The 26,684-nt window shown below is 33.6% G+C and overlaps 1 protein-coding gene and 1 long non-coding RNA gene across 3 annotated transcripts; one reads left to right on the forward strand and one right to left on the reverse strand.

The window, feature by feature from the left end:
• Positions 1 to 785: 785 nt before the first annotated feature.
• On the reverse strand, positions 786 to 15,008 carry LOC128209445 (uncharacterized). 2 transcript variants are annotated; one of them, XM_052913471.1, is made up of 10 exons: positions 14,505 to 15,003; positions 9,879 to 10,067; positions 9,181 to 9,287; positions 8,822 to 8,957; positions 7,842 to 7,979; positions 7,326 to 7,514; positions 7,006 to 7,122; positions 6,610 to 6,672; positions 5,982 to 6,078; positions 786 to 2,031 (listed from the first exon to the last, which is right to left on the reverse strand). In XM_052913471.1, exons 1-10 carry the CDS (start codon positions 14,569 to 14,571, stop codon positions 1,356 to 1,358), a joined length of 1,779 nt encoding a protein of 592 aa, XP_052769431.1. In that variant the 5' UTR covers positions 14,572 to 15,003; the 3' UTR covers positions 786 to 1,355. The 2 variants fall into 2 exon arrangements, with proteins under 2 accessions (XP_052769431.1, XP_052769432.1); XM_052913472.1 differs by lacking the exon at positions 6,610 to 6,672 and having other exon boundaries at positions 14,505 to 15,008.
• An 8,097-nt stretch (positions 15,009 to 23,105) lies between these two features.
• On the forward strand, positions 23,106 to 26,259 carry LOC128209870 (uncharacterized). Its single transcript, XR_008257069.1, has 4 exons — positions 23,106 to 23,221; positions 24,564 to 24,651; positions 25,305 to 25,446; positions 26,060 to 26,259. It is a non-coding gene; the product is annotated as an uncharacterized LOC128209870 (long non-coding RNA).
• The last annotated feature ends 425 nt before the right edge of the window (positions 26,260 to 26,684 follow it).

Below are 26,684 nucleotides of genomic sequence, written 5' to 3' on the forward strand. Positions count from 1 at the left end.
TATATTATAAGGAAGGGAGTTTATTATAAAGTCCAATAAGCCATATGGCCCATTAGGACAAACACAATATTTACAAATATTTACAATGAAACATACACACACATGATTAGGAGAAGGCACACAATAATTGTTTAAACAATCCTCAAACAACAAAAAGTACTTGTTATTGTAATTTGTGTAATATATATATAGATATATATATATATATATATATATATATATATATATATATATATATATATATATATATATATATATATATATATATATATATATATATATATATATATCTATATATATAACCGTACGATTACATGGCGTCAAGAAAAACCGCCTAAAACTAGGCCTCAATTTCACAAAAATATTTAAGCAATTTCTCAACTACAAATAATATTACCACACAACAACATACATTGATTCAAGATTGTATGTGTATTCACGCTCTTTGAGAGATTAATTTAAAGAGAGCAAAACAAATGAGCTTTTGTAAATTATGTTTATTTTCAAATAAATCTCTAAGAAATATTCTTCCTGTATTATAATAATAACTTTTAAAGGTCATTGAGCAATGCTGTTTTTCAACAATATATATTATAAAATGCGCTTCAAAAATAGTAAAACATATATCATTTTCAATAATACCTTGATGTTCTGTGGAAAATTGAGTTTAAATTGAGATTGAGAAAAGACTTCTATTCAAGTATTGTCATGATATTGTGCTGTGCAAATATATGGTCAACATATAACGAAATGTTTATATGGATAAAATGTTTGCGAAGGACGAGAAATGTTTTACTTGTTTAAATATGTACTTGAACAAAACCGCATCTATACTCACAATTCATGTATGTTATATAATTCTGCACAATTAGCTGTTAAAAGACAGTAGTAGATATTTGCATCGTCATTGTACAATATTTACATTAGCACTTGATGTTCTGAACGATAAAATTAATGTTCATCTTGCATGAACCGGTCGACCTTTCGTGACCTTTGTAGGGGAAGTTTCATAAGAAAGACCTGGGTCATGCATATATAAAACACAAATTGAAATTTAAATAATTTTCTTTATAAAAACCAAAAAAACGGACCGAAAAGGGGAAAATTGAATATAAGGATTGATTAATGCGCTTCATGGACTTGAAAAATCACGGCCTAGCGTTCATACTGCATGAACGCCCGAAAAAAAAAGAATCAATATTTATATGAAAAACTACAGAAACAATCTCAGTTGCCAAAGGTTTCAACATAAACCCCGTTAAAAGACACTGGGTAAACGCCAAAGACATATAACTCATACACAAAATAGCACAAACAAGAAACATGAAACAACAGCACAAAACTCAATCCTTAAATTACCAGTTTTTGTTAACCTTATCATAGTTAACACCACTAGCTTTTTCCGACATATCTTTGAACGTGACTGGTCTCTCAACTGTTATGTCATATTCATTCTCAGTTTCGTTCTTTTCTTGCATTCCATAAATGTTTTCCATCATGTGTTTCTGTTCAGGACGTTCATTCAGTTGGTTATAAATGTCCTTAGTTTCGTTCTTGTCTTGTACTCCGTAATCATTCTCTGTAATCCGTCTCTGTTTAGGACGTTCATTCAAATGGTTATAAGTGTCCTTCTGGTTTTCACCTATTGCGGCGGTGGCGGAATCATAGTCGTTTATTGGTTGAGAAATTGCGTGGTCTGGGATTCCTGAGTGGTTAAGGTGGTCATATTCTTCTAGATCGCGGCTGATGTTGTTGTGTACATTACCGATATTTAGTTGAATACCTTGTGGATTGATTTTAGTATTAGATACATCGTTAACATCCTCATATTCGTCCAATATTTGTGGTTTTCCTGAAGTAATATGTTTAGATGACATGGGCAATTCTTCCGTCATGGAATAACCTTGATTTGGATATGCCTTTGGATGGTCAAGTGCTTGTGGCTCAGTGTACTCAGTATCTAGGTATTGCATTGGGGTTTCATTATTTGGTGGTGTCTTTGTATCACCCCCAAAACGACGTAGCCCTCCCCTGCAATATAAATGTTGCTTCTTTAGTTCTTATTTTTAATTTGTAAAAAAATGACATTATACGTAATAGTGGGATGATATGTAGAGAATTCCTAATGATTAAAAATAAGCGGAGGAAGCGTAGCGAACACGTCCTTCATTCACTTTGTGTCATCTAACTGACTTAGAATACAACATCATTGGCTGATACATTGTCAACGAAAAGTCTGACGCAGGGAGTGTATATCGGATGATTGGCAGTAGTGTACTGTTTTCGATATCACTGGGAAAGGAAAGTTGTGTTTTTAATTTGACATAGATGGGAAATTTTCCCGTTATATTACTTTATTACGCTATATGTTTAAATATGAAGCAACTCATTGTTATAAGAATACTATAGAAACAACAAGGACAATCTCAGTAGACATCATAACATAGACCCTATTAAGAGGCATATCAACACTTAACGAGAGACACACATCATACACCACCGCTCAGGCAGACAAAACATGCATTAAAATATATTTATTATTTTATGTTCGGATAACCGCCTTTGAACGGTCAGCGAAACAAGTCTTTACTGGGGGGTTGAACTACTTTTTGATATCTTAACATAACCCTTGCCCCAACATGTATCAACAATATGTTTAACCAGCATATTATACACGTGTTTTTAATACTATTGATGACAATTTTAGATTTTTTCATCTTTGTAAATTATTTAAATCAAATTATTAAACGTATATTGATTATGACTATGATCATTAAATTTTGTAACCTACATGTTGCTTGCGGGAACAGTTTTGTATTTCGTTTAATTTGGAAATAAATACACTGCAAAGAAACAGTACGGTTATATATATAATGAAAATTCATTAAAACTGTATACAACAAGTGGTTTATCATGGAGAAAAGAAAACAACAACAGGAAAATCCACTGAGTTTTGGCATTTTTTTCATTTCTTTAAAAAATGTTCTTGTTGTTTTCTTTTAAGTTTCGAAAGGCAAATTAATACACGTTTTGTTTACCTAACATCTTGGACATATTCTCAGTTATCACTGAGTATCAAAATAAAGACCTTCTTTCCTTTGTAACAAATTGTCGATGTTATAAAGTATTACATTCTAAAGAAACGTTTACACATCAAGTTTCGTCTACCTGCATTTTATTAATAATGTTATACTTTTATTGTTACGGTTTATCACTTTCTATTCTATTTTTTAACTTCTGTAGATTCTTATCGTCTGCTTCTGCTTACTTGTCAGATGACCGTTACTTTGGGATTATGTGACAAAGAAGAGTCACTCCAGTGTGAAGTCAATTTGTCAAATGGGCGCCCAAAACCCTCAATCTGAATACACAAGCCAATCACAAACCAAGAGAGTGTCCGGTTAAACATCGCCAGATTTGTCAATCCAACACTGAGTCGTTGTAAATATTTGTGATTGGTTGATTTTGTGGCAATGTGCATTTCTCGGACCGTACGGTACCGGCTTCTTAGTAATCGCATAATCGCATGTGATAAGTTCCAATAGATAAGATTGAAGTTTGGAACCTGTGGAAATGTCATTTTCAACCTGCCGGTGCTTATGGCATATATTAAGATCAGGGGCCTTATTCATTAAGCATCTTAGTAACAATTTTCAACTTAGTGGAATATTGCCTTTTTTCTAATTTGAATTTTAAGAAAACAAACAATGTTTGCACACCAAAAATATGAAAATAAGCAAGACAATGGTCTAAACATTATATGCAAATGAATAAATTTGATGAAAAGTAGCGGGTATTTAGAATAATCGATGGCAAAAATTAAGAAATTCTCATTTAGTTGAAAATATTCACTAAGATGCTTATTGAATACGGCCCCAGACATTTAGCATTCTAAAATGACTGCGCGATATATTGTGGTTAACGGGAATGTACTATAGAGGGAGGTTAACGGAAGTGAAGTACTAGTTTGGTACGCATTCCGACAACTACACTCTGAATTTGACATCCGGCCCCAAATTCTCGAAACTTCTTAAGCTTAACAGGCTTAAATAGTTTACTTCAATAAGCCAAAATACATACTTAAATTGAATTTTGATAAAGGAAAAATGGTTTATTGTGATAATCATAACGATAATTACTATCGAAAGTGTAAAAAACAGCTAAAGGAGAATATAATGCAAATTTTTGAAAAACACAAAAGTGGGTTTAGCTTAAACCTGTTATAAGGGACTTAAGACGTTTCGAGAAAATGGGGCTTGGATACTAAATAAATAGTTATATGACAATATTTTTGAAATTTATTTTCATTTTGAAACAAAATAAATGTTTCTGACCCATTAGCGTTGTTTAATAATTGACAAACTCTTCATTACTTTATTACATTCGAACATGAGAACTGTCAGTCAGACGGACAACACGCCTTACAATTTATATCAGATTGAGTCCAAATTTAACAATCAAGACCATTGGACCGATGTCGTTGGTTTATCGCATGTATGTGTACAATGTATGAAGTCAATATGTACTAACACTGAAAATGTTTCCGAAGACTTTTATCAAGGCGCTAGTAAACTGTCGTCATTTTTATGATTTAGGTACTATGCACATGTTCAGACATTTTGATTAATTGAGAAAGGAATTTTATGAATAATTATGCGCATAATTTGAATAAATATGAATGGTCTTTATTTCATTTCGTTTGCAAAGATTTGGCCTGTTTTTGATCGGGATGCAACGAATTTGTATTGCATGTACTATTTCGTGTTTTATTTTCAATGCTATTCACGGTTAGCAGTAAATGAATCCGTATGATGATAAAAATCAGTCCATTGGTGGTCTTTCTGCTAAATAACTTGACTTAAAAATCACGTATTCAGGAAGTAGTATTGACATTGTCATTTTTTCTGACTTAATTGACCTTTGTTATATCATTCAATCGATTAATTTCATTTCTAATAAATATTACTTGAATATGTTATGCATTCTCCTAGGCTTGCTGTCAGTTTTATGTTGTTGTTTTTGTATAATCCAGTCAGTTTCAGATTCATAATTCCTGCCTTGGAGAACTATTTTCATGTTTTACCATTACATGTTTTACATTGTTATCAGTCCTGATACTACTTTGATGATTCAAATTTGCCAATGGAAATCCAATCAAACTGCAGAGCGTATTGATACATGAATTACGTAAAGTGTTCAGTCGGCCAAAGTGGTCGATACCTGGTGCACAACTACGAAGTAGTGCACAAGTGCCCTAGTCCAAAAAATACATGGCCAACGGACCAAGTACAGCAAAGTTAATTAAGCACTGTTGTCGGGTCGATTTGTATGCCAGTGACAAGATAAAGTTAACTTATTCGGATTTATGATATTTTAAGATATTCATATACACTAGTCATGTTAACTTTGTTTGTCGTCTTGTGTGTCTCTTGTTTTGCTTTGGTTTTAACACATATGCAGTTAAACACGATCTTAGCAATGAAATTATAGCAAAAATATATGGAATGACAGTTCTTTACATATACGTACCTTGAAAACCCTTAAAACGTTCAAAGAAAATTATAAGCTTCATTTATTTTGTGAATGATAAGCTATTTTACATGTTCTTTAACGTATGTATATGTTTAATTTATAGTCATGTCCTTTGAGTGTCTGTCAGTGAATGTTTAAGTATGAATGCATTTATTAACATAATGTTTAATAGTTTTATATGTAAATGTATCTTTCTAGTTTTAACATTGACAGGTGACTTATTTTCAAGGAAAATGTTTTTATCTTTTGGTTTTTTAGAACATATGTTCTCATATGTTTAAATGTGTAACCTTCGGTAAATAAACTTTTAATATTATTATTATTATTATTATTATTATTATTATTATTATTATTATTATTAGAATTAGCAATGTGTTTCCAGAGGCATTCCTAGTAGTTTCCATTGCATTATTATATGATGTTATTAGGTTTAAAAACAATTTGTTCACCTCTTCCACAGTATGATGATAATGACGACTAGTATCACTAGAACGACGGCAGTTGAAACACCAGCAGATATCTCAGTAATCGGAATTTGTGGTTCAACTGAAACAAAAGGATATTGTTGTCATTAAATTTGGCCATTTTCATAGCAAAACTCGTTTCTGATTCTCATTCCCACTTTGCATGTGACAAAAACATAGCACTTGAAATATGAAATTAACCCTATCGCCCAATTGTATGTTGTTCTTTTTAGGTTCCGGTTAAGATATTTTTGATATAGTATCAGGTGGTGGAAATTCCAAAGTTTTTTTAATCATTTATTGACAGTTTATGTGAACAGGGGGTAGAAGTAGTTGAAGTAGTAGTAGTTGTAGTAGTAGTAGTAGTAGTAGTAGTAGTAGTAGTAGTAGTAGTAGTAGTAGTAGAAGTAGTAGTAGTAGTAGTAGTAGAAGAAGTAATAGTAGTAGTAGTGGTGGTGGTGGTTGTAGTGGTAGTGGAAGTGGTAGTGGTAGTAGTAGTAGTGGTAGTCTTGATGCTGGTTGTTTATGTGGTGGTGGTAGTGGTGGTGGTGTTTGAGGTCAAGGTCGTGGTATTAGTAGTAGTAGTAGTTACCAATATAATTAGTATACAAACCTCCCTCAGCCTTATCCCTGGTCGTCATTTCCATACGTTTTGATGTTGATGTCAAATGGCCATCTATTATAAACAGTTATTGTTGTTGTATTCCTATCAGCTAAAACGTATAATATGATGATTCATTTACACGGCAAAACTAAACAATTTCTCAACTTGCTTTATCGTTTAAATACCCGATAGAAGTACGTTCAATTTGCAATTTAAACTATTTATGTTTTAAGATTCATGTTTGCTTTCAATGTTTGGTGATTCATTTTAGAGGGGGCTCGAAACCGTGCCAGACCTTGTACAAATTAATTCGGCTATAACCCAATGCCTTCATTTCTGACGATATATTTTGCATATTTTGTAGATAATCTGTTGCAATGTTATGACAGTTTAAGTAATACCAACTCGTTTCACAAAGACTCATTCTTTTCGCCGAAACATTGACTTCGAAGTGCACTTCAAGTGTCCTATCATCAAGTGTGACATATGCATACTGTTTCGGTTCATAGATGGTGTACTTTTCTGAAACAGACGGTGATATTAGGGAATTTATGAACTGTGGAAACCAAGACTACTGTTGGCATTCTCTTTCTGAATTTATTGGCTTGATATGAAAGTTGTTTACATAAACATATATATATTACGAAATCCAAAAGTCCATTATCTATTAAAAGTTTTGCCTACGAACAAAATCATGTTGTTAAACATTGAGTCTTAATATGCACCATCAAAACGTAGTAGCGAGCTCATTCTGATGACTCCAGTCCACTGAAATAGGTTCAACTGTCCCTCAGAGATTTTGGAAGAGTCGATGTGTCTGAAAGCTGCAGGGTATCCGTTCCTTTCAAAGCAGGTTTTTCCAGCTTTTGCCCAGGACTTATCAGCATCAGCCACAGAAATATTTGCATCTGTGGCTTTTAAAACAAGACAAAAAAGAAATACTAAGAGAGGGGTATACATTGTGAGCAATGTTATTTCAAGAGGATTAACCGTGGTATATAAATAATGTTGTTCTATAGGTTCATGAGAAAAAAAACACAATTGATTTCGAAATTGTATAATTTTAAGATGAACTCTATATTGATTGTTATCTTTTACTGTTTACGAGCTGTATCTTTCTTTAGAAAAAGATGGAGGTAATAATTGGGACTATGTTTCAAGTCAAATTCTTGTTCTTCAAGTATTACCAAATTCTACTTCCCTTGTAATCATACTTTTTAAAGACAGCATATGTTATTTACCATGATAAGGCTGATTGCTGCAAAATATTTGCATATAAAACTCTTTCTTGCAGCTTATCCAAAATAATCCTTGGTTATAATAGGCAAGGCAGTTCTTTTTACCACTTGAACAATTGGAAAAGCACTCTGAAACTGAAACTGGAAGACCAAGGTAGAACAAAATGAATTTTTCAGAACAAATAAAAAGAATAACTAACTAGGTAAGATGGTGCTTTTTATGTGCCTTGATAGGCGCAATTTATTAAATTTGCTAGATGTTTTTGGACAACGGTATAGAAGGGTTTTTTTATTGTGTAAGCTATCCTTAACTTATATTGGCATTTCTCGTGCATCAAACCTCGTTAGGTAAGTGCATGTAAGAGTTTGGTATATTTCTTTATATGTTCTAGGTTTATTAGCAAGAATAGAAAGCGATTTTTGAGACTATCCTAATACATATCAGTATTGATATTGTTTTACCATTTCTGGTCAATGTCCCGTAGTAGATCGCACGATAAAAACACACGTAGTCATTTGTAAAAAACTAAATTTTAGTGCATATTACGCCATAACTCATGGACTATATAAGACAATGGTATAAGGCACGGTGATACTATGTTCTAAGCTTCAAACTAATCGCTTTTAAACTTTGAAAGTGTTTTGCCTCACGAACTCAAATATATTAGAAGCAACTTGCGCAAGATTTGTGTAAGGCACATCGCTTTAAGGCGGCTAGCCATAGCTAACGAAGTTCTCGCCGCAAACTCCAATATAGTCATTAGTTTTGCATTACAATCCATTGGCAAATTGAAGTATGGCGTCTTGCCACAAGTCCATAAAAATATCAGGCATAGTACCAGTCCTTGGAATAATATGTGCCAATTTTGTTCTGCATCAGAGCAACGATCGACCGTCCGATCCACCGGAAGGTGACTCATATAAACCCCGTTAAGCTTGTTTGTAAGGGTACAATACAAAAATAAGTAAATTATATATGTTACCATTTTCCACTGTGTACACTGAAAAGTAATTTCGTCCTTTTCGGCCGCATGTATATTCATCGGTTGACTCGCATGTTGACGTACATTTCGTTTCCCTAGCAATATCACCAAGGTCAAAACACTTGCATTCGATCTTCTGCCAAAGGTAACAGATAAGAACATTAAACAAGCTATTGTTATTTAATATGTGAGCATTAGTTGAGGATATTATTAAAAATGTGCCCTTGGCATGTCGTTGAAACGTTGAAATGTATTTTGAAATTTCAGCAAAGTAAAATCTAGCATTGTGTTTCAAGCAATTTATGGCCAGATAGAAAAGTGAGATAAATAAGTGAGGAGTTTAGTAGGGAAAGACTTACCTCATTGTCTGTTTCTCTTATTGCAAATGTATTGCATTGGCTCTTCCATCTGCACTCACTAATATTGTGTACGATGTCGACGCCGCTATTATTCATCGCGTTGCAACCTAGGCCGCAATATAAAGGTGAGCTCAACTATAGTGGTTTGATACATGAGCGATTTAGGGTCATACTGATACACTTTGGATTTGTTTAAATGCATTCATATACACGTACATGTTGTTTGATTAACTCAAATATTACCCAAAATTGCAATATATGTAAAAGGAAGCAACTCCGTATCCATATCACAACCTTTAGAATGCCATGGATAGTACGAATGAAATATTTTGAATAGATTTTGATTTCCAAACAGATTTCATTAATTTGGATGAATGAACTTTTCTGAAGAATAATATGAATTTGATCTGGGTTTGTTTCTATGAAAACGATTTCGAAAAAGATGGACTCGATTTACTTATACTGGTATGTTTTGTCAAGGAAACTGCATTCCAGTTATGAGTCCATTAGTCGCTCATCTGTCCTCAAACCCACACTTTTGAGAATGCAGTGCATAAGTACAAAACTGTCAAAATGTTCGCAAAGTTCGCAATGAATCAATAGAAGCTACAAAGACAAACCCGTGGCAAGAAAAACATTTATGTTATTGTTTGATGACATGTATCAGAAACAAAACAAAACAAAAACAATATCCTTACCGACATATGCAAAACTGAGATTAGCTTGAAACAAACCAACCCATAAACCCTCATCCGGGAATGACAAATTTGCAGTATGTTCTGTTTCAGCAAAGATACCATGGTCAGTGTAATTGAAAGATGGGAGAGCCAGGGAGCAATTGCTTTTCCCCCATTGTGTTTTCTGATCCGAAACGTAAAAGTGATGACCTGAAAACAGTAATACAAAGCGTGATGAATATCGCGAGAGTGTAGATAAAGAATTTCTTTTATATTATGTTATTTGCAGATAAAATACAGTTACAACAATGACAGAAAGACTCATGCTTCATGATTTTCACAGGGCAAAAGTGTGTATTAAAACACACAAAATAATCAATTAGTCCAACTGTATGTCGTTTAAAGGATTAATGTTAAGAGAAATTAATGCAGGGGTCCTTTCATACAAACGTATGTGTTTTGTGATGCCAAATGGATTTGTTTCATATGACAACATGTTTAATACTATCTAATTAGCAATGTCCTATTTCTTGTGATTACTTCTAAATAAAGAAATATATTTGTGTGTTTGTTTGTTTTTGTAAACAGGGAGTGCATTTAATCCACGAGTAATCACTATATTTTTCGTATCTGTCTTATTTGAAATAATACAAACGGAATATCAATTTTAAATTCTTTGGTAATTCCAAAGACACGTCAAGATAAATAAATCAATGAATCGAGTCTGAGCAACTGTGCCAACTTCTCAAATGATAATACATAGGAGATAGTATGATAGGACGCTTTTGTGGTGACCTGTATCACGTCGAGTTCGGTGTGTAAACATGTTTACTCACCGAACAAGACCTGATCCAGGTCACCAGAAAATTGTTTTATTGTACTATCCCATTCATTATATACATGCATATTTAATTATTCCTTTTTTATTTTTCGGTTTCAATTTGATTTAAATTTACCACCATCTGTCGAATGCACGTATGAATTCGAATGTGGTACGTACTTTTGTGTAATGAAGTCAAGGGAGGCTACTACAGCGAAATAAAGTCAGATATAACATAATTCACTTTATTCAGCGAAATAAGAACAAAATATTTTATGTTTTAGCAAAATTAACAAATTGCTATTTCCAAGAAAAATATTAAATGTCACAGCAAAACAAAACAATAAAAAACTGTACTTATTTTACGAGTATACACTAATCGTCATTTCCTGTTGACGTTACGCGGCCATATTCAACAAAGTAAATATTCGTGGGATTTTTTGACGATCATAGAATGCAGAAATGCCAGCTGCTCATATTTATAATAATAAACATGGATAATGCAACAATTTATGAACTTCGAAATGGCAACCAACAACTAGTTCACTGAAATAGCTGTCTAGATAGGTTGGAAATTGTTCTCTGCTTCGTGCTTATCCTTATTGTTCTCATGAGAACCATGTTCCTGAATATTTACAAGGTTCTGGAGCGTGAGTAAAGTTACATAATTTCATGTTTTTAAAAGTTGACAGGTTTTTCCTGTTTTGTTTGTTTTTTTGTCACGCTAGTTTTAGCAACGCGAAAGTAGTTCCGAGATTACACACGGTACTCACATGATACGGAATCAAAACACGACAGTATCATGATATGGATTTTTCTATAATGAATATTGTTTTAAATGAACCTTTTCGCAGTGGATTAGTAAGATTACTATAATAAGTATAAAGCTCTGCACTAAATTCTGGTTGTCTTAGTAAATCTCAGTTACAAAACCCGCATTAATTGAGCGTGAATCGAAGTTAAGGCTTAAGCACCCGAGTCACAAATCAATAGCAATAGTAGTAGTAGTGGTAGTAGTAGTAGTCGTAGGGGTAGTAGTGGTAGTGGTGGTGGTGGTAGAAGTAGTAGAATTAGTTGTAGTTGTAGTAGTAGTAGTAGTAGTAGTGGTAGTAGTAGTAGTAGTAGTAGTAGTAGTAGTAGTAGTAGTAGTAGTAGTAGTAGTAGTAGCAGTACTAGTAGTACTAGTAACAATAGCAGCAGCAGCAGCAATAGCAGCACCAGCCGTATCAGCAGCTGCAGCAGCAGCAGTAGCAGTAAAATAAGTAGTAATAGTAGTAGAAGTAGATTTAGTAGTAGAAGTAGTAGTAGTAGTAGTAGTAGTAGTAGTAGTAGTAGTAGTAATAGTAGTAGTAGTAGTAGTAGTAGTAGTAGTAGTAGTAGTAGTAGTAGTAGTAGTAGTAGTAGTAGTAGTAGCAGCAGCAGCAGCAGCAGCAGCAGCAGCAGCAGCAGCAGCAGCAGCAGCAGCAGCAGCAGCAGCAGCAGCAGTAGTAGTAGTAGTAGTAGTAGTAGTAGTAGTAGTAAAAGTAGTAGTAGTAGTAGTAGCAGTAGTAGTAGCAGCAGCAGAAGCAGGAGCAGCAGCAGCAGCAGCAGTAGTAGTAGTAGTAGTAGTGGAGGTGGTGGAAGTAGTAGTAGTAGTAGTAGTAGTAGTAGTAGTAGTAGTAGTAGTAGTAGTAGTAGTAGTAGTAGTAGTAGTAGTAGTAGTAGCAGTAGTAGTAGTAGTAGTAGTAGTAGTAGTAGTAGTAGTAGTAGTAGTAGTAGTAGTAGTAATAGAAGTAGTAGTAGTAGTAGTAGTAGTAGTAGTAGTAGTAGCAGCAGCAGCAGCAGCAGCAGCAGCAGCAGCAGCAGCAGCAGCAGCAGCAGTAGCAGCAGCAGCAGCAGCAGCAGCAGCAGTAGTAGTAGTAGTAGTAGTAGTAGTAGTACAAGTAGCAATAGCAGCAGCAGCAACAGTAGCAGCACCAGCAATATCAGCAGCAGAAGCAGTAGCAGTAGAATAAGTAGTAATAGTAGTAGAAGTAGATTAAGTAGTAGTAGTAGTAGTAGTAGTAGTAGTAGCAGTAGTAGTAGTAGTAGTAGTAGTAGTAGTAGTAGTATAGTAGTAGTAGTAGTAGTAGTAGTAGTAGTAGTAGTAGTAGTAGTAGTAGTAGTAGTAGTAGTAGTAGTAGTAATAGTGTTAGTAGTAGAAGTAGATTTAGTAGTAGTAGTAGTTTTAGTAGTAGTAGTAGTAGTAGTAGAAGCAGTAGCAGGAGCAGCTGCAGCAGAAGCAGCAGCTGGAGTAGTAGCAGTAGCAGTAGAATAAGTAGTAATAGTAGTAGAAGTAGATTAAGTAGAAGTATTAGTAGTAGTGGTAGTAGTAGAAGTAGATTTAGTAGTAGTAGTTTTAGTAGTAGTAGTAGTAGTAGTAGTAGTGGTGGTGGTGGTGGTGGTGGTGGTGGTGGTGGTGGTGGTGGTGGTGGTAGTAGTAGTAGTAGTAGTAGTAGTAGTAGTAGTAGTAGTAGTAGTGGCAGTAGCAAGAGCAGCTGCTGCAGCAGCAGCAGCAGTAGTAGTAGTAGTAGGTAGTCTGATCCCAATGCTGAACAACTGCACAACACCACCACTTACATACATCCAGTGTTCATGTATTTCACTTCAAATAGATCACGCTATTGATAACATTAAAACTTCCTGTTAAAACGTATAAAAATCACTTTCAATACATGGTGTCAAATAAGTATGCCACTTTGTAGCACATTGAAGAAAATACGCTTGTTTAGGGCAGAACAATTACATTGTTTATCAAACGTCTGATCCATTAATTGTCAACAGAGGGATACTCGATAAACTTCATAATTGATATGTCACCACGTTTATTTTGTACCGCAGTTGAAATCATCTTATTGGTATCCGTATTGATAACTTCATCAGGATATGAAACTTTTTTCGGATTATTATTACAACTTTCGCATGCTCAGAGTGCATAACATATTAAATGAGTTGAAATTGAGAAATATCCTCTCTATTTTCGTGAAATTGGGGCCAGCAGTCGGTAGCACTGAAACTACCGGATTTTGAGGCATACTTTCAACAGACTATTAAATTTTAAAACAATTTGGCGTCAGCATTGAAAAACATGACTGACTTTTAAATGCACTGGGGTTCATACTTCGAACAGCTTCTTTGTTTTCATTTTCATCAAAACAAAGAATTGAACTCCAACATTGACTAAAGTTTTCATTTTGTACTGCATGCACTAAAACATACAAGTTTTCGAGATGACGGTTAAGCAGTTGGTAGTTGGAGATTCCAATATACTACCAACTGCCTCACAACTTTACCGTCATGTTTTGGAGACAAAAATATTACGGCGTTATGAAATTAAAGAAGTTGCAAAATGAACAATATATTCATCAACTGTGTACATGTAAGCGAGGACACCTGAAGCACCGCACTTAATTGTCGTTGTTTTAGAAAATATCAGTTACAATGCCCGTATTTATTAAGCCTGAATCGAAGTATAGGATTAAGCACCTGGCCCTAATTGCTCGAAACTTCTTAAGCTTAACAGGCTAAAGTCGCTAATTTCAATTAGTAAAAATACATACATGTGTACTTAAAACTAGAATTTGATTAATACAAATGGTTTATTGTGAATATGATATAAATTATTCCTATAAAATTTCGAAAAACTCTTAAAGAAGATAATATAACGCATATTATAGAACAACAAAAATAGTGAGCTTAGCTTAATCCTGTTATAAGGGACTTAAAAGGTTTCGAGAAATTGGGGCCAGATAGCCACAAGTCATACGTCTTCAAATTTTATCAAGCACAAGATGGTGACGGTTTCTTACCTTCGACACAAATGCATACGTCTAGTAGCGCAAACACACACAGTAACACATATAGGTTATTTTTCATATTTGGTAACACTTAGTCTGGTCCCCATACAGAACAAATGCCCACAAAAACTACCACTTTAATATCCTCAGCATTCTCGTATTTTATTTCAAGTAGATCATCATATTTATATCATTAAAATTCCAGTGTAATTGTATTCAAATACAGTAGAGTATCAATAAGTATGTTCTTGAAAAACGAGTAGAAAAATACACGTGTTAAACTTCTTATATCAAATTAATGTAATAACATAAAGTTTACTAAGATACTTTCATAAGGCAGCACAATTATGTAGAAATACAAGACACTCTAACGTCAAACGTGCAGATGACCATGGAAGTTGTATGATGTCTATTTAAACTGCAGTCCTATATCCGTAAATACAATACACTTCATATTGTTAAAACATATACTGCATATGTTAGTACTTTATTGATTTCTGTTTTGATATCCTATTCAGGAAATTAAACTCTTATAGAAGTGTTTATCTTTACAACATCCTCATGTTCGCATTACACAAATTTGAAAGAAATATAACACTTCCAAATTTTACACTTAAGTTAAATTATTTCAAAAAAATCATTCTTAAGATGCTTCAGTAATACGGACCCTGGATGTATCCATTATCGATGTATTAAGAAACATCCAATGGTAGCAAAGTTCATTGAATTTCACTCATATTTAAGAAAAATCATTTTGCCTTCAGTAACAGTAAGTTTGGTATACCAGGGAACACCATTATCGTTTTCTAGGTGCCTTTTGTTTACCAACCGTGGCAGCAATCTTGGATTATTCAGTTACCTATTACCGGTGTGGAATAATAAGAAATGAGGCTATTGCATTAAACTTCCATTCAGTAAGCTATTATCAACAAGTAAAAAATTGCTGCAAAAGCAGCCAGAAGAGAACACGGCGAAAAAACGAGATCGTTTGGTTAGTTTAAATCGAAAATTGTTATCAATGTGCCATGTAGAAAAAATAAAGATTGAATTATGAATGTCTTTATACAATGAAAGCTTCCAGTCAAGACAGTATCTTCAAACATTTTTTTTTCAAAAGGAAATACTCTCAGTTCACATCATCATCATCAACAACAACTACACATCATAATATCGTTACCATCATTGACGTCATCGTCGCATCATTATAAGTATCATTGTCGTCGTTGCATTATTGTTATTTTAATTATCATCATCTTAGTTGTGGCCGTTACATTATCATTATTAGTATTATCATCATTGTCGTCGTGTCGCATCATCATATCATTATTATCTCTTTAGTCGTCGTCGTCGCATTATGATTTGAAAACTTTTATCAAACTTGTAGCATCATCGAAACTATAATCATCACCATCACCGTCCTTTCTTTTATGCGCATGCGCACCGGAAAGTGATATCGCGTATCGCGTTTCAGATTATCACATTCACATGCTATGACTGTGTCGCTTGCCGTTAAGACTCACCTGCACATCTCTAATGACCAATCTGTGGAAAGGTTGACGTGGAAAATTCACTTTTGTATACTTCACAAAAAAGCGTGTGCGACTAATTTAAATAACTTTAACGTCAAATCGTTCATATAAGATAGCTTTTTACGAATATTTCTTTTCAATTTAAATCAAAAGACTTTCACTTAAATGCGCTTTATTTAAATGACATTTTCATAAACCATACAATTACAAGAAATTAAAAGTGGCGTGTTGTATCTCATGACTCATCATTCATGGGGTGTGTAAGACGGGTTTTTCTAGCACTGGTCAAAAACATTAATGTTGTTGTTTTTAAATATACTCACCCAGCCACACCACCACGCCTCGCACACTCTATTGTATATGCTTACGAAAGCTTAAGTGTTTCCGGTCTTTCGGTTATTCGGATTACCGGTAATTCCACCAACCGTTCTCACATCTACGGTTTGTTTACATTTTCGTCTGTTTCCTCGTCTCTTTTAAAAGTAATTACGTCAGAAGCATTCGAACGAAATAATGTACGTTAATAAAAAGGTCGCAGATATCTTCGTACTCAAGTTCATATGGAATGATCGTAGACTTCGGGTCTAGTTCGTACGAAGTTTTAAATAAACCGGCTAGCATACGTTCTATTTATAGATTAGGTTGCTGCCTTGCCTGGTACCCGACCCTATGCATTGAGCTCCAAATGTATGGTTACCCTTTCACGAAAAATGCTGGAAACCATCGGTCAAAGGATGTATTTGCAGAAGCTGGAAACCACCAGCCACGTGCTCCTCCATGGGAAAATTATAAACCTTGTGGTAATGTGAAATTGATAAACAACAACCATCGTTAAGAAATGAAGTGTTAATGTAAATATATTAGCATATACCCGACTTTAAATAAAGATGATTCTATCTTGTATCTTGTAAAAAAAAATCAAAATTCGAGCCACTGTGCATGTGTATATCAATACATTTGACTACATCACTGTACATTACTCAATCATTCAATACACACGTTGGCATCAAGTTAGACTATCAAAAACTATCCTATAATTTAAATTTACAGAAATTGCACTGTGTGTGAACACAAGTTTCATCTGATTTCGGATTCTCAGAAGTTCGTCTAAAATTCAGCCGGGTCGTTAATCGCGGTCGCAAACTGGCTATGTTTTCATACTATCTTATTTGGAAATAAACTACATGTGAAGGACGACGCTTGTTTGCGATTGGTTGCTCACCACCATGAGCATTCTGCAATTAAATCTTAAGCATCTGTTAAAAAAAACTGCGACCTCGATGAACACGACCGTCGGTGTTTCGTAACCTTAACCCACCGCTTGCAGTTTTCTTCTACATTTTTGGAATGGAATTAATTCAGGCGAAGGATAAAGTGCAGATTACATAAAGAAAGATTTACGCAGATAATACATACAAAAGGGGATTTGCGAAGCGCAGATAACATAGGCCAGGAAGAAGTGATTTGAAGACCTCTTTAATGTATTGGAAGAGGTCTCTAATTATATGTTGCTATCAGTATATAATTATTGCTGAATTGTTGCTATCACTTATTGAATTATAGAGCTCTTTAAATCAATTGAAGTTTTAATACTTGAATTAGGGCGACAAATGATTTGTAGATAACTCCAATTCTAACAAATCCGTTCTAATGATATCCATAATTGATTTCAAGATAGCTCTTATCCTTGTAATGAGCTCTATAATTGAATTGTTGGAACATTAATTCGGCTTAATTTGAAACATAGCAATATACAATAGTGATTAGGAGATATCTCCAATTGAATTAGAGAGGTATTTATTAATTTGGAGGGCTCTACAATTCAAATGCAGATGTTTTCATGTTGATTTGGACTTATCTTCAATTGAATTGTAGATTTCTCCAAATGATTTGGAGAGGTCTCAAATCAATTGATTATATCATTAATTTGATTTGAGACCTCAATTATTGAATTGAAGTGGTCTCTTATTATTTGCGTTTATATAAATGTAGTTTTGGCGTGCGTATTATGTGTTTAATATAATAATTTATCATATATTTAAAGAAAAACATGGAAATAAAAGGCTTATATTGGTATATTAAAATGTGAGTATAATGACGTACGATATAAAGCAAAATCACACATTTTTTAAACAGCAAATTTGTAAGTAAATGATATTTCAGTTTAATATCATTTCCCTTCTGATGTTATAATGCGCTAACAAAGTAATTGAGGTGGTATAAAGGTCATTGTTTTACGCAGATAACATATACTTAGTACATTGTAGATCAGATTCGTGCTACAAGTTATCTATAGTGTCTGAATTTGGAAAGCATTTTTAGGTAACCAGTATCATTAATGTGGATGGGAATGCGATTTTGATCATTGTGGCGCTAACGTGAATAACGAGAAAAAGCGAGAATCAAATCGCGCACTCTTTTCCCCTCGAGTTTTCATGGTATTTTTGAGCTTAAAACTTAGTTATTTGTTGTCAACATAAAAAATACGCCAATTTCAGCAATAAACCCTCTGCAACACTATTCATTGACGTTTAGTTGAACATAACTTTTTAACGCGTGTTTAATTTACCGAAAGAGTTGGTCAGTTGTTCGGCTTTTGGACTTTGGTAACTACGTTTGTATGACGGTAAGGTGCAAACATTTTTAGTCGATGATGTGAGGCGTTTTTGAAACAAAAACCGTATTATTTTATTTTTTTGAAACGAAAGAACATTGATCAGAATATGCTTGATCATGAAAGTGTTTATAACCGATATTTGTTCACATTCTGACAAACAACGCAGTAACCGAGACACCGTTTCCCGGTTTATCACGAGAAACATGGTCGGCCCAGTTGTCTATCCTTAATTATGATCGGACCTGCTTCGAGGCCATCATAATTATTAATGTCGTTCATCATTGTCGTGATATTATACTTTTATGTTATAAAAGGAATGGCAATATTACTATATTATAGTATATTCTATACTTTTTTAGGAGTCTATCATGAATTATTTTAATGCAACGTTTATAAATACGTTGAAACTGTTGTCTATCACAGATTATTTAGCTTGACGAATAGGCTATTGAGCAAACAAATTATAGGCTTAAAAGTATCACGATTATGAAACTGTTGTCCGCATCTCTATAATATGTACCTTTACGAAGTTATTAGTCAAAGAAGTATTTTAATTGATATTTATGTATGTCATGCAAAAATAATCCTTTCATATACCATTTCTTTTATAGACATTTGAAGGTACATATTAACAAAATCAATTGATATATTTTATTTTTCGCATCAAATATGTTCTTTGATAATATAAAGAAAAGTACATTGATCAAACAAGTGTAAGTGAGAAAGAAATAGAATTGGCTTCAATAGCCAATCAATATTTTTTGCTCACAGTCTGCAGTCTATCACAGATCAATGAGCAATTGCAATGACCAACAGTTAACACAAACGGTTCCGTGGGAGGGAAAATGGCACACCCGGCACATGCCCCATCACTAAAGTCGCATTTTATTTCAAAGGAGTGGAAATTAATAAACAACACCTTTCAAATGCCATCATGTGCAGGCGACGTGAACTCATAAAAACAACAAATTCAAACAGCGCAACTTCCTTTAATTATGTCCTCTTGATGTTTCTTCATCCGTAAATAAACAACAGTTTCCTCGTCATCCAACAATTTCATATACTGGTGAAAATGTATCCATCATCCGTGTAATATTTGTTGAAAACAAGAAAAGTATACATGCCATAAAACTGAGAAAAAAGTTATTTTCTCCAGTCTTGTAGCAGAACGCAATCCTTGAATATGTGCAAGATATGCCATGAAGTCAATATCACCACTACTTGAAGGCCACCGATGTGTTATATTCACTTGTATGTCTTTCTGATTTCTTCACAAATTGCTTACGTCTAGCCGACCCTTGGGGGGAGGGGTACGCCCCTTAGGTATGTCCTCTCTTAGGGAGCGGAGTCCGCCCCTTAGGTATGCCCTCTCTTGGGGAGCGGAGTATGCCCCTTAGGTATGCCCTCTCTAACGTCTAATCCTTAATCCTCCCCTGCTTTTAAGATAAACTTTCATAACCTGAGTATCACTTATTAACTTATTATTATAATAAATTTCATTAAACTTATCTTGAAGCCATGTGATGGCAGATAATCAATGGTTAAATAAAGTTAAATGAACAGTAATTTTCATTTCTATTTTTTTATTGATAAGATAAATCCTCGTATGAAAGATTCATTTTATATAAGAAAATAAATTAAATATATATGTTTAGGAAAGACAATTAAGAAAACCATGTTTTATGATAGACAATATTTTTTAATGTAAATGATACATAAGAAAAAATATTCTTATCGTCTATCATGAAATATATTTCTTATTGTCTGTCATGACATATCTTATTGTCTAAGGCACCCACGCTATGATCAACGAAGCAGCCACTTTTATTTCATGTGAGTTACTAGATTCAAACGCAATTTAAGTCATGAGGCAGACAGACCTTGATAAACTGAGATAAACAATCAAAAGTGGACAGAGTGCACAAAATGCCGGCCTTTAAGTGGTACAGTCGTACTGTTGTTTATTCCAATTGGTGCCCTGTATTAAGGACAGTATTACTTTTGTTAGTTCATATAAGAAGTGTTTTGTTTTTATTCAAGCCTTTTCTCGTACAACCCTAGTGAACCAAGATTAAACTTCAACGCTTCTAGATGAATATATGGAAAACATTTCTATGGTGGCCAATTACTGCCGAAGAATAACCTGATAACGTTCGTTTCGTGTTAAAGCTGGACTCCCACAGATTGAACGAGTTGACATGCTTTTTTATTTTTTGTCTTGGAACCAGCCAGTTTTTGCGAAAATGTATGGAAACCAGTTATATAAGACTGCTGACCAAAAATTAATTCGCAGATTTTCATATTCAAGTTCAAAAAATAGTGTTTTATGCATTTATGCATAATTTCATTAATTTTAGAATAAGCAACATATTTTGATGCACTATACTTAGAAAACAATAGGGCATAGGTTTTAGGCTTTGGTAGATATGTAAGATAAAAACAAACAAAAACAACACGATTTTAAAAAAGTATTTTACATGTGAAATCATTTTATACGGAAGGTCTAATTTGGCATTAATTAAAAATGACAAATTGGTGTTGTTTCAAGTATAACTTAAGTTTTTTTAACACTACCATTCCCATTCTTTTTCAAATGAAGTTTTCTGACAGTTTTACTGTTATGGTTAACAATTATTTTTACCGGAAGTGACGCAAAATAGAAGTGTTTTACCCATTTTCAGGAGGCGGTCGAAAATAGGTTGTGGTCGAAAATAGGTTGTTCCGGGATATTTTATGATAGACAATACGAAAAAAATTATACATAGTTACAGTAACGCAAAAATCATGATAGACTGTAAGAAACTTACTACTTGTGTTTTCATGTAATTATAGGACAAATAAGAAAAATATAATTAATTCTTATTGTCTATCATAAATTTTAAAAAACATATTTTACGATAGATAATAAGAAAAAAATCTGGATAAACAGCTAAAGTTCAACATTTCAAGAATTATATTTTACGATAGACAAGAGGAACAAATCTATACTGCGTTGATCATGATAGATAATATGACAAATAAGACCAATATTTTATGCTTCAACTACTGTACAAAATTTTCATAATTTGTTTTCAAGATAGACACAAAAAATGTGTTTCTCCTTTGTTGACTCTCTTCTATAACCTCGAAGTTAGAGCAATATTAAAACCATTACCAAGATTTCCAAATCCTTTAGGCGAAGACCATGACACAAAACGAGTTGTCGTTTCAATTTCATGTGTTCGAATCGCATCCAGAGCCTCCAATAAACTTTTTTGCATGGTCGCCGCCATGTTGTATCACCTAAACGACCAATTTACGGTAGTCGAGCTACTTTACATTATATTAGTAATTGTGATGCCCAATAAGAGGTCGTATAATAATCTGAGATATACAATAGCATCGACGCTAAATAAGAAGTCAATAAGAAAAGAAGTCAAAATCAATCCGAAAACTATCAAAAGCCTTAGGGACCATAGTTTCTTATACAATCAACGTGACGGTCAACTTCACACCAACCTCTATCAAAACCACAAAAAAGTCGAATAATGGTTTCAAAACCATACTGTTTTTACTTAAAAAAGATAAGCTAACATCATGTGTATTCTACATAATTATATGAAACGAATGCACTGAATTGTATTCCAAATGTCTTATTACGATTCATCAGTTCTATATATAGTTCACGAGCGAACTAAAATGGGCTTTAAAAGGGTCAAACATCGAAAATATTGATGGCGTGTGAAATGTGAACAAAATGTTTGTAACAAGGCTAAAACATAATCACAAGTTCAAATAAGAGCTAGAGTGTTAATATATGTGTGTAACTTGGTTGATGTATTCCTTTTTTCCTCTGTTCTTTCCAATTTTGAGTATTTTCTAAAAAAAATCATTTAAAACGCATTATACGTGAAACTATATATAATTTGATTGTGTATGTGTGTGTGTATTTTATATTTCTGTTTTTTATTTTAGTAATGTGACGATGAGCTGTTTATGCTTAAGTCAAAATAATTTTTCTGTTCTGTATATTAACCATGCGATATTTACAAACTGCCATTTGTATGCCGAAAAGCGGTGGTAAAACTTTTAACAAATACTTATTTCTGTTTAAATGAGTATCTGCCATGGGTTGTTTGGATTTTTTATTCGTATGTTTGTAAAATAATTATTCTGAACAAATTTTGCAAATGAAAAAAACGTAAACGAGTACCTACAACGCATGACTCTTGTTTCAGGTTGACAGATGTCCATGTGGCTCTGGCACCACTGCAAGGGCCGCAATTAATGGTTTAATTTAGTATTATATCTAGATAAAACATATTCAACTGTAATATGACAACACTTGATCTGGGTCTTTGTGACATTTCGAACACTTCATGACAATAACAACTTGTTTACTAACTGCAATATCATCAACAGGTGTTTTTTTTTATGTTTATAAACATAAACAACGATCTTAAGAGGTCATTCTCAAGGCCTCATGTCAAGGAGATTATTTTTGGGGAACAAAAGGAACCATCAACATTTTGTTATAAATACGGAACTGCTCATAGCCTAGCCATCTATTGCCTGTATAACTCGTGAAAAACAACTAGTATAAGGTACGCACTTTTATTATACATATTAAATGATTGATTTGTTGTTTGATTTATTAACAATGACTTGTGTGGTTTTGATTGGGAATGAATAGTAACATTTTGCAAATGCATTTGTGTGTGTGTGTGTGTGTGTGTGTGTGTGTGTGTGTGTGTGTGTGTGTGTTTAATGAGAGACATGTTTTGTAAAAAATATTCATAACATATTCTTAAATTGAAAACATATATACGGAACTGCCTCTGCATCAGTTGACATATATGTGCCATCCCTTGCCTTTATTACACACGTATTTTTATTTTACATTTGTAATGATCTAGTATTGAGTGGATTGATGAACTTTAGACTTCCAGCATGCTAACACCACATTTGTTAACAAAATTATCATTTTATTTTTAAAAAATCCGTACCACTGTTTAATTATAATTGTCTTTATTCGGAAAGGTGTTTTAGAAAGGACCTCAGAAAGAGTAATACCATAATATCCACTATTTAAGATCATGCTGGAAACATGAATTTGAGTTGATGTCAACAATTTATATTATGAATAATTAAATATCATATTGCACCGTTACTCTTGGTGGCCATGCACTGACCGGTTCTCAATATCAATATATTGATGTTGAATGCTGATCCCTGGATACATGTCACAACAATGTTCAGGTTTGAGTTTCATTGAAAACTTGACAGTATAATAAGTATATCAAAATACCTGAAAAATACGCTTATTTTTATGTATTATTACATTTGAATACATATTTACAATAATAACTAGATATCTATCATATTTAATTATTCATAATATAAATTGTTGACATCAACTCAAATTCATGTTTCCAGCATGATCTTAAATAGTGGATATTATGGTATTACTCTTTCTGAGGTCCTTTCTAAAACACCTTTCCGAATAAAGACAATTATAATTAAACAGTGGTACGGATTTTTCTGTAATGCCACATTTTGTAGTTAGTTATTACAAGATTACAATTGCTAACCTGAACGAAAAAATCTTTAAATGGTACATCGCTTTTTGTTTTCTTCTCATTTCAGTTCTTCATAAGTAAACTAGTGAATATTCTCGCCGAGTGTACATATTCTATACTCTATAGATTTCAACTTTTAAATTTCTACTCCCCGGCTTTGAAATAGATTACTATACAAAGCACTGTATGTAAAATATGAAATTACAAGTTGCACGCACGCACACGCACCCACGCACGCACACACACACACGCACAGAAATATACATGCGGCTTTTTATGTACTTGTATGACAATACTAAGGTTTTGTTTTTATGCTTAAAAGAAATGAAGTTATTCTATTGTCTATTACTTTTGTTCCATATTAAAGCTGTAAACCGTCTGCAAGATGAACGCCAAGTTTCTGCTCGTTGTTGCCTTGGTCTGCCTGGCAGTCTCCACCACCACTGCAGCGCCCCGTAAGTATTTTGCTTCACGACCTCATGGGCTTGAACCTGCTGCAGGGTCGTGGTATTTGTCACCATCCATCCTTCTACTCAAGAACCTGTTGGATATTTGAAGTCTGATGTGATGCATACTTTTTTGATCTATTTATATTATTTTTTCCAATAATGATATCCCCTTAATCAGCTAATGGTCATACCTTTTTTTCTCCGGGAGGAAGGGGTTTGAAATGTTCCAAGGTACGTCCCGCCCCACAGCCAATCAAAGATCCTTCGCTGATTAGACAAGAAACGTGAATAGAACTTGCTACATTACGACCTCCATATAACCACATGTACATGTATATACAAAACGGTCATATAACTTTTAAATTACCTTAATACACGAATATTTTACAATTAACATCATTTTAAAGGGACCAGCTAATAACGGTATGATCATTGTTTTTCATATAAGATTTATGAGTAGTTATAATATCAATTTCAAAAGCAATATCTTTGATATTAAGTTAAGGCAAATATGATTTTGAATAGAATGCACACATTTTAGTTAAATTTAGTGTGATATAAAACCGAAATTGTAATCGTACGATATATTGGCTGACTCTCGTTAACAAGATGGTTACATTTGCCACGAGTATAATCCGACTGCCAAATATTTTATACAGGAGTGAAGAGGTTCACGTGCACATTTATGGGAGACTGGGCTTGTGAGACCCATTGTTACGCCCTGAACAGACAAGGGGGCTGGTGTGACAGTCGTAACGTCTGCAACTGCAGACAGGAGAGAATCCTATGAACTTCCCGAAGGTATGTATACGTTAGTGTAAAAGGAGTTGTTATATGAATTAAAACAACCTACAAATCAGAAATACCAAATTCTATCGATCATTGAAGCCGCTATTTGTTTATTGTCGGATATCACGTTTGACTTTTGAATGTTTTCTTTAAGGAAAAATATGTTATCAGAAGTGAACATTCAAATATATTTACCCAGCAGTATAATATATATAAACTCCACGTTTCATGAAATTAATTATTTTTGGTTTGTCAATGGTAATACACGCAAATAAGTCTGCATCATAAGATCCCGATCTTGTCAATGCCGGGACCGGGGTTGATAAAAGAAAGGCGATACACTCAAAATCATGTAAAGTAAAATGTTATTACTTAAAAATGTTGAAATTATTAATCATTTGTTATTGTATTACTTTTTTTTCCTTGTATTAATCATCTAGACTGAATATTGCATTTTAAATACTAATGATTTTGGTTTTTGCTTATTTAGCCACTTTGAGACCGAGAACTCTAGCCACTTCCATAATTTGATAAACTTCAGCACATAATATTGGTATTTGTAGTACATGTTTCTTCAACGAATTTTACTGTAGAAATAATAAGGATGATGTATGTCTATTTTCAGACCAGGAGACTCACATCCTTCAGATGCAACTTATGTGTCAGGTGGAGGGAAAATTTGAGTGATGATCCTGTGTATTTTTATCATTGAACTCTTTTTTGCTTTAATAACATTTCAATTTATAACATTTTTTTTTCAAATACACTTTAACAAAACTATGTCAACTCTGCCAATAATACAGTTTGAATAAATGATTTTTTTTATACATGTGTTCATTCCTTACAACATGTAGGTTTTCAACCGTAAACCTCATTACAGGGTGGCACTGTCTAACAACTGTATATAATTTTCCTGAAGAAACATTAAAAAGCATATATAGTTTAACCAACGGCTTGAAATTATGTTTCTAGACGCTAAACTATGAACACTAAGAGAATCAAGACTGTTCACGTTGCACCACCGTATGTATTTATTTAATTTACTTACACATCACAATATTCTAAAGGCTACACATAATACTTTTCTACAAAATGCTAATGTCTATATATGAATATTATTAAACTTAAGTTTTGGTAGAAGAATGCACGGGGTCGTAACTTGACCATACATGCCATCCCTATCACGAATGTTCACAAAGTCTCGAATATTCACAAAGTCCCGAATGTTCACAAAGTGTACAGCCGATCAC

Source organism: Mya arenaria, chromosome 11 (assembly GCF_026914265.1).
Source record: "Mya arenaria isolate MELC-2E11 chromosome 11, ASM2691426v1".
NCBI lineage: Eukaryota > Metazoa > Mollusca > Bivalvia > Myida > Myidae > Mya > Mya arenaria.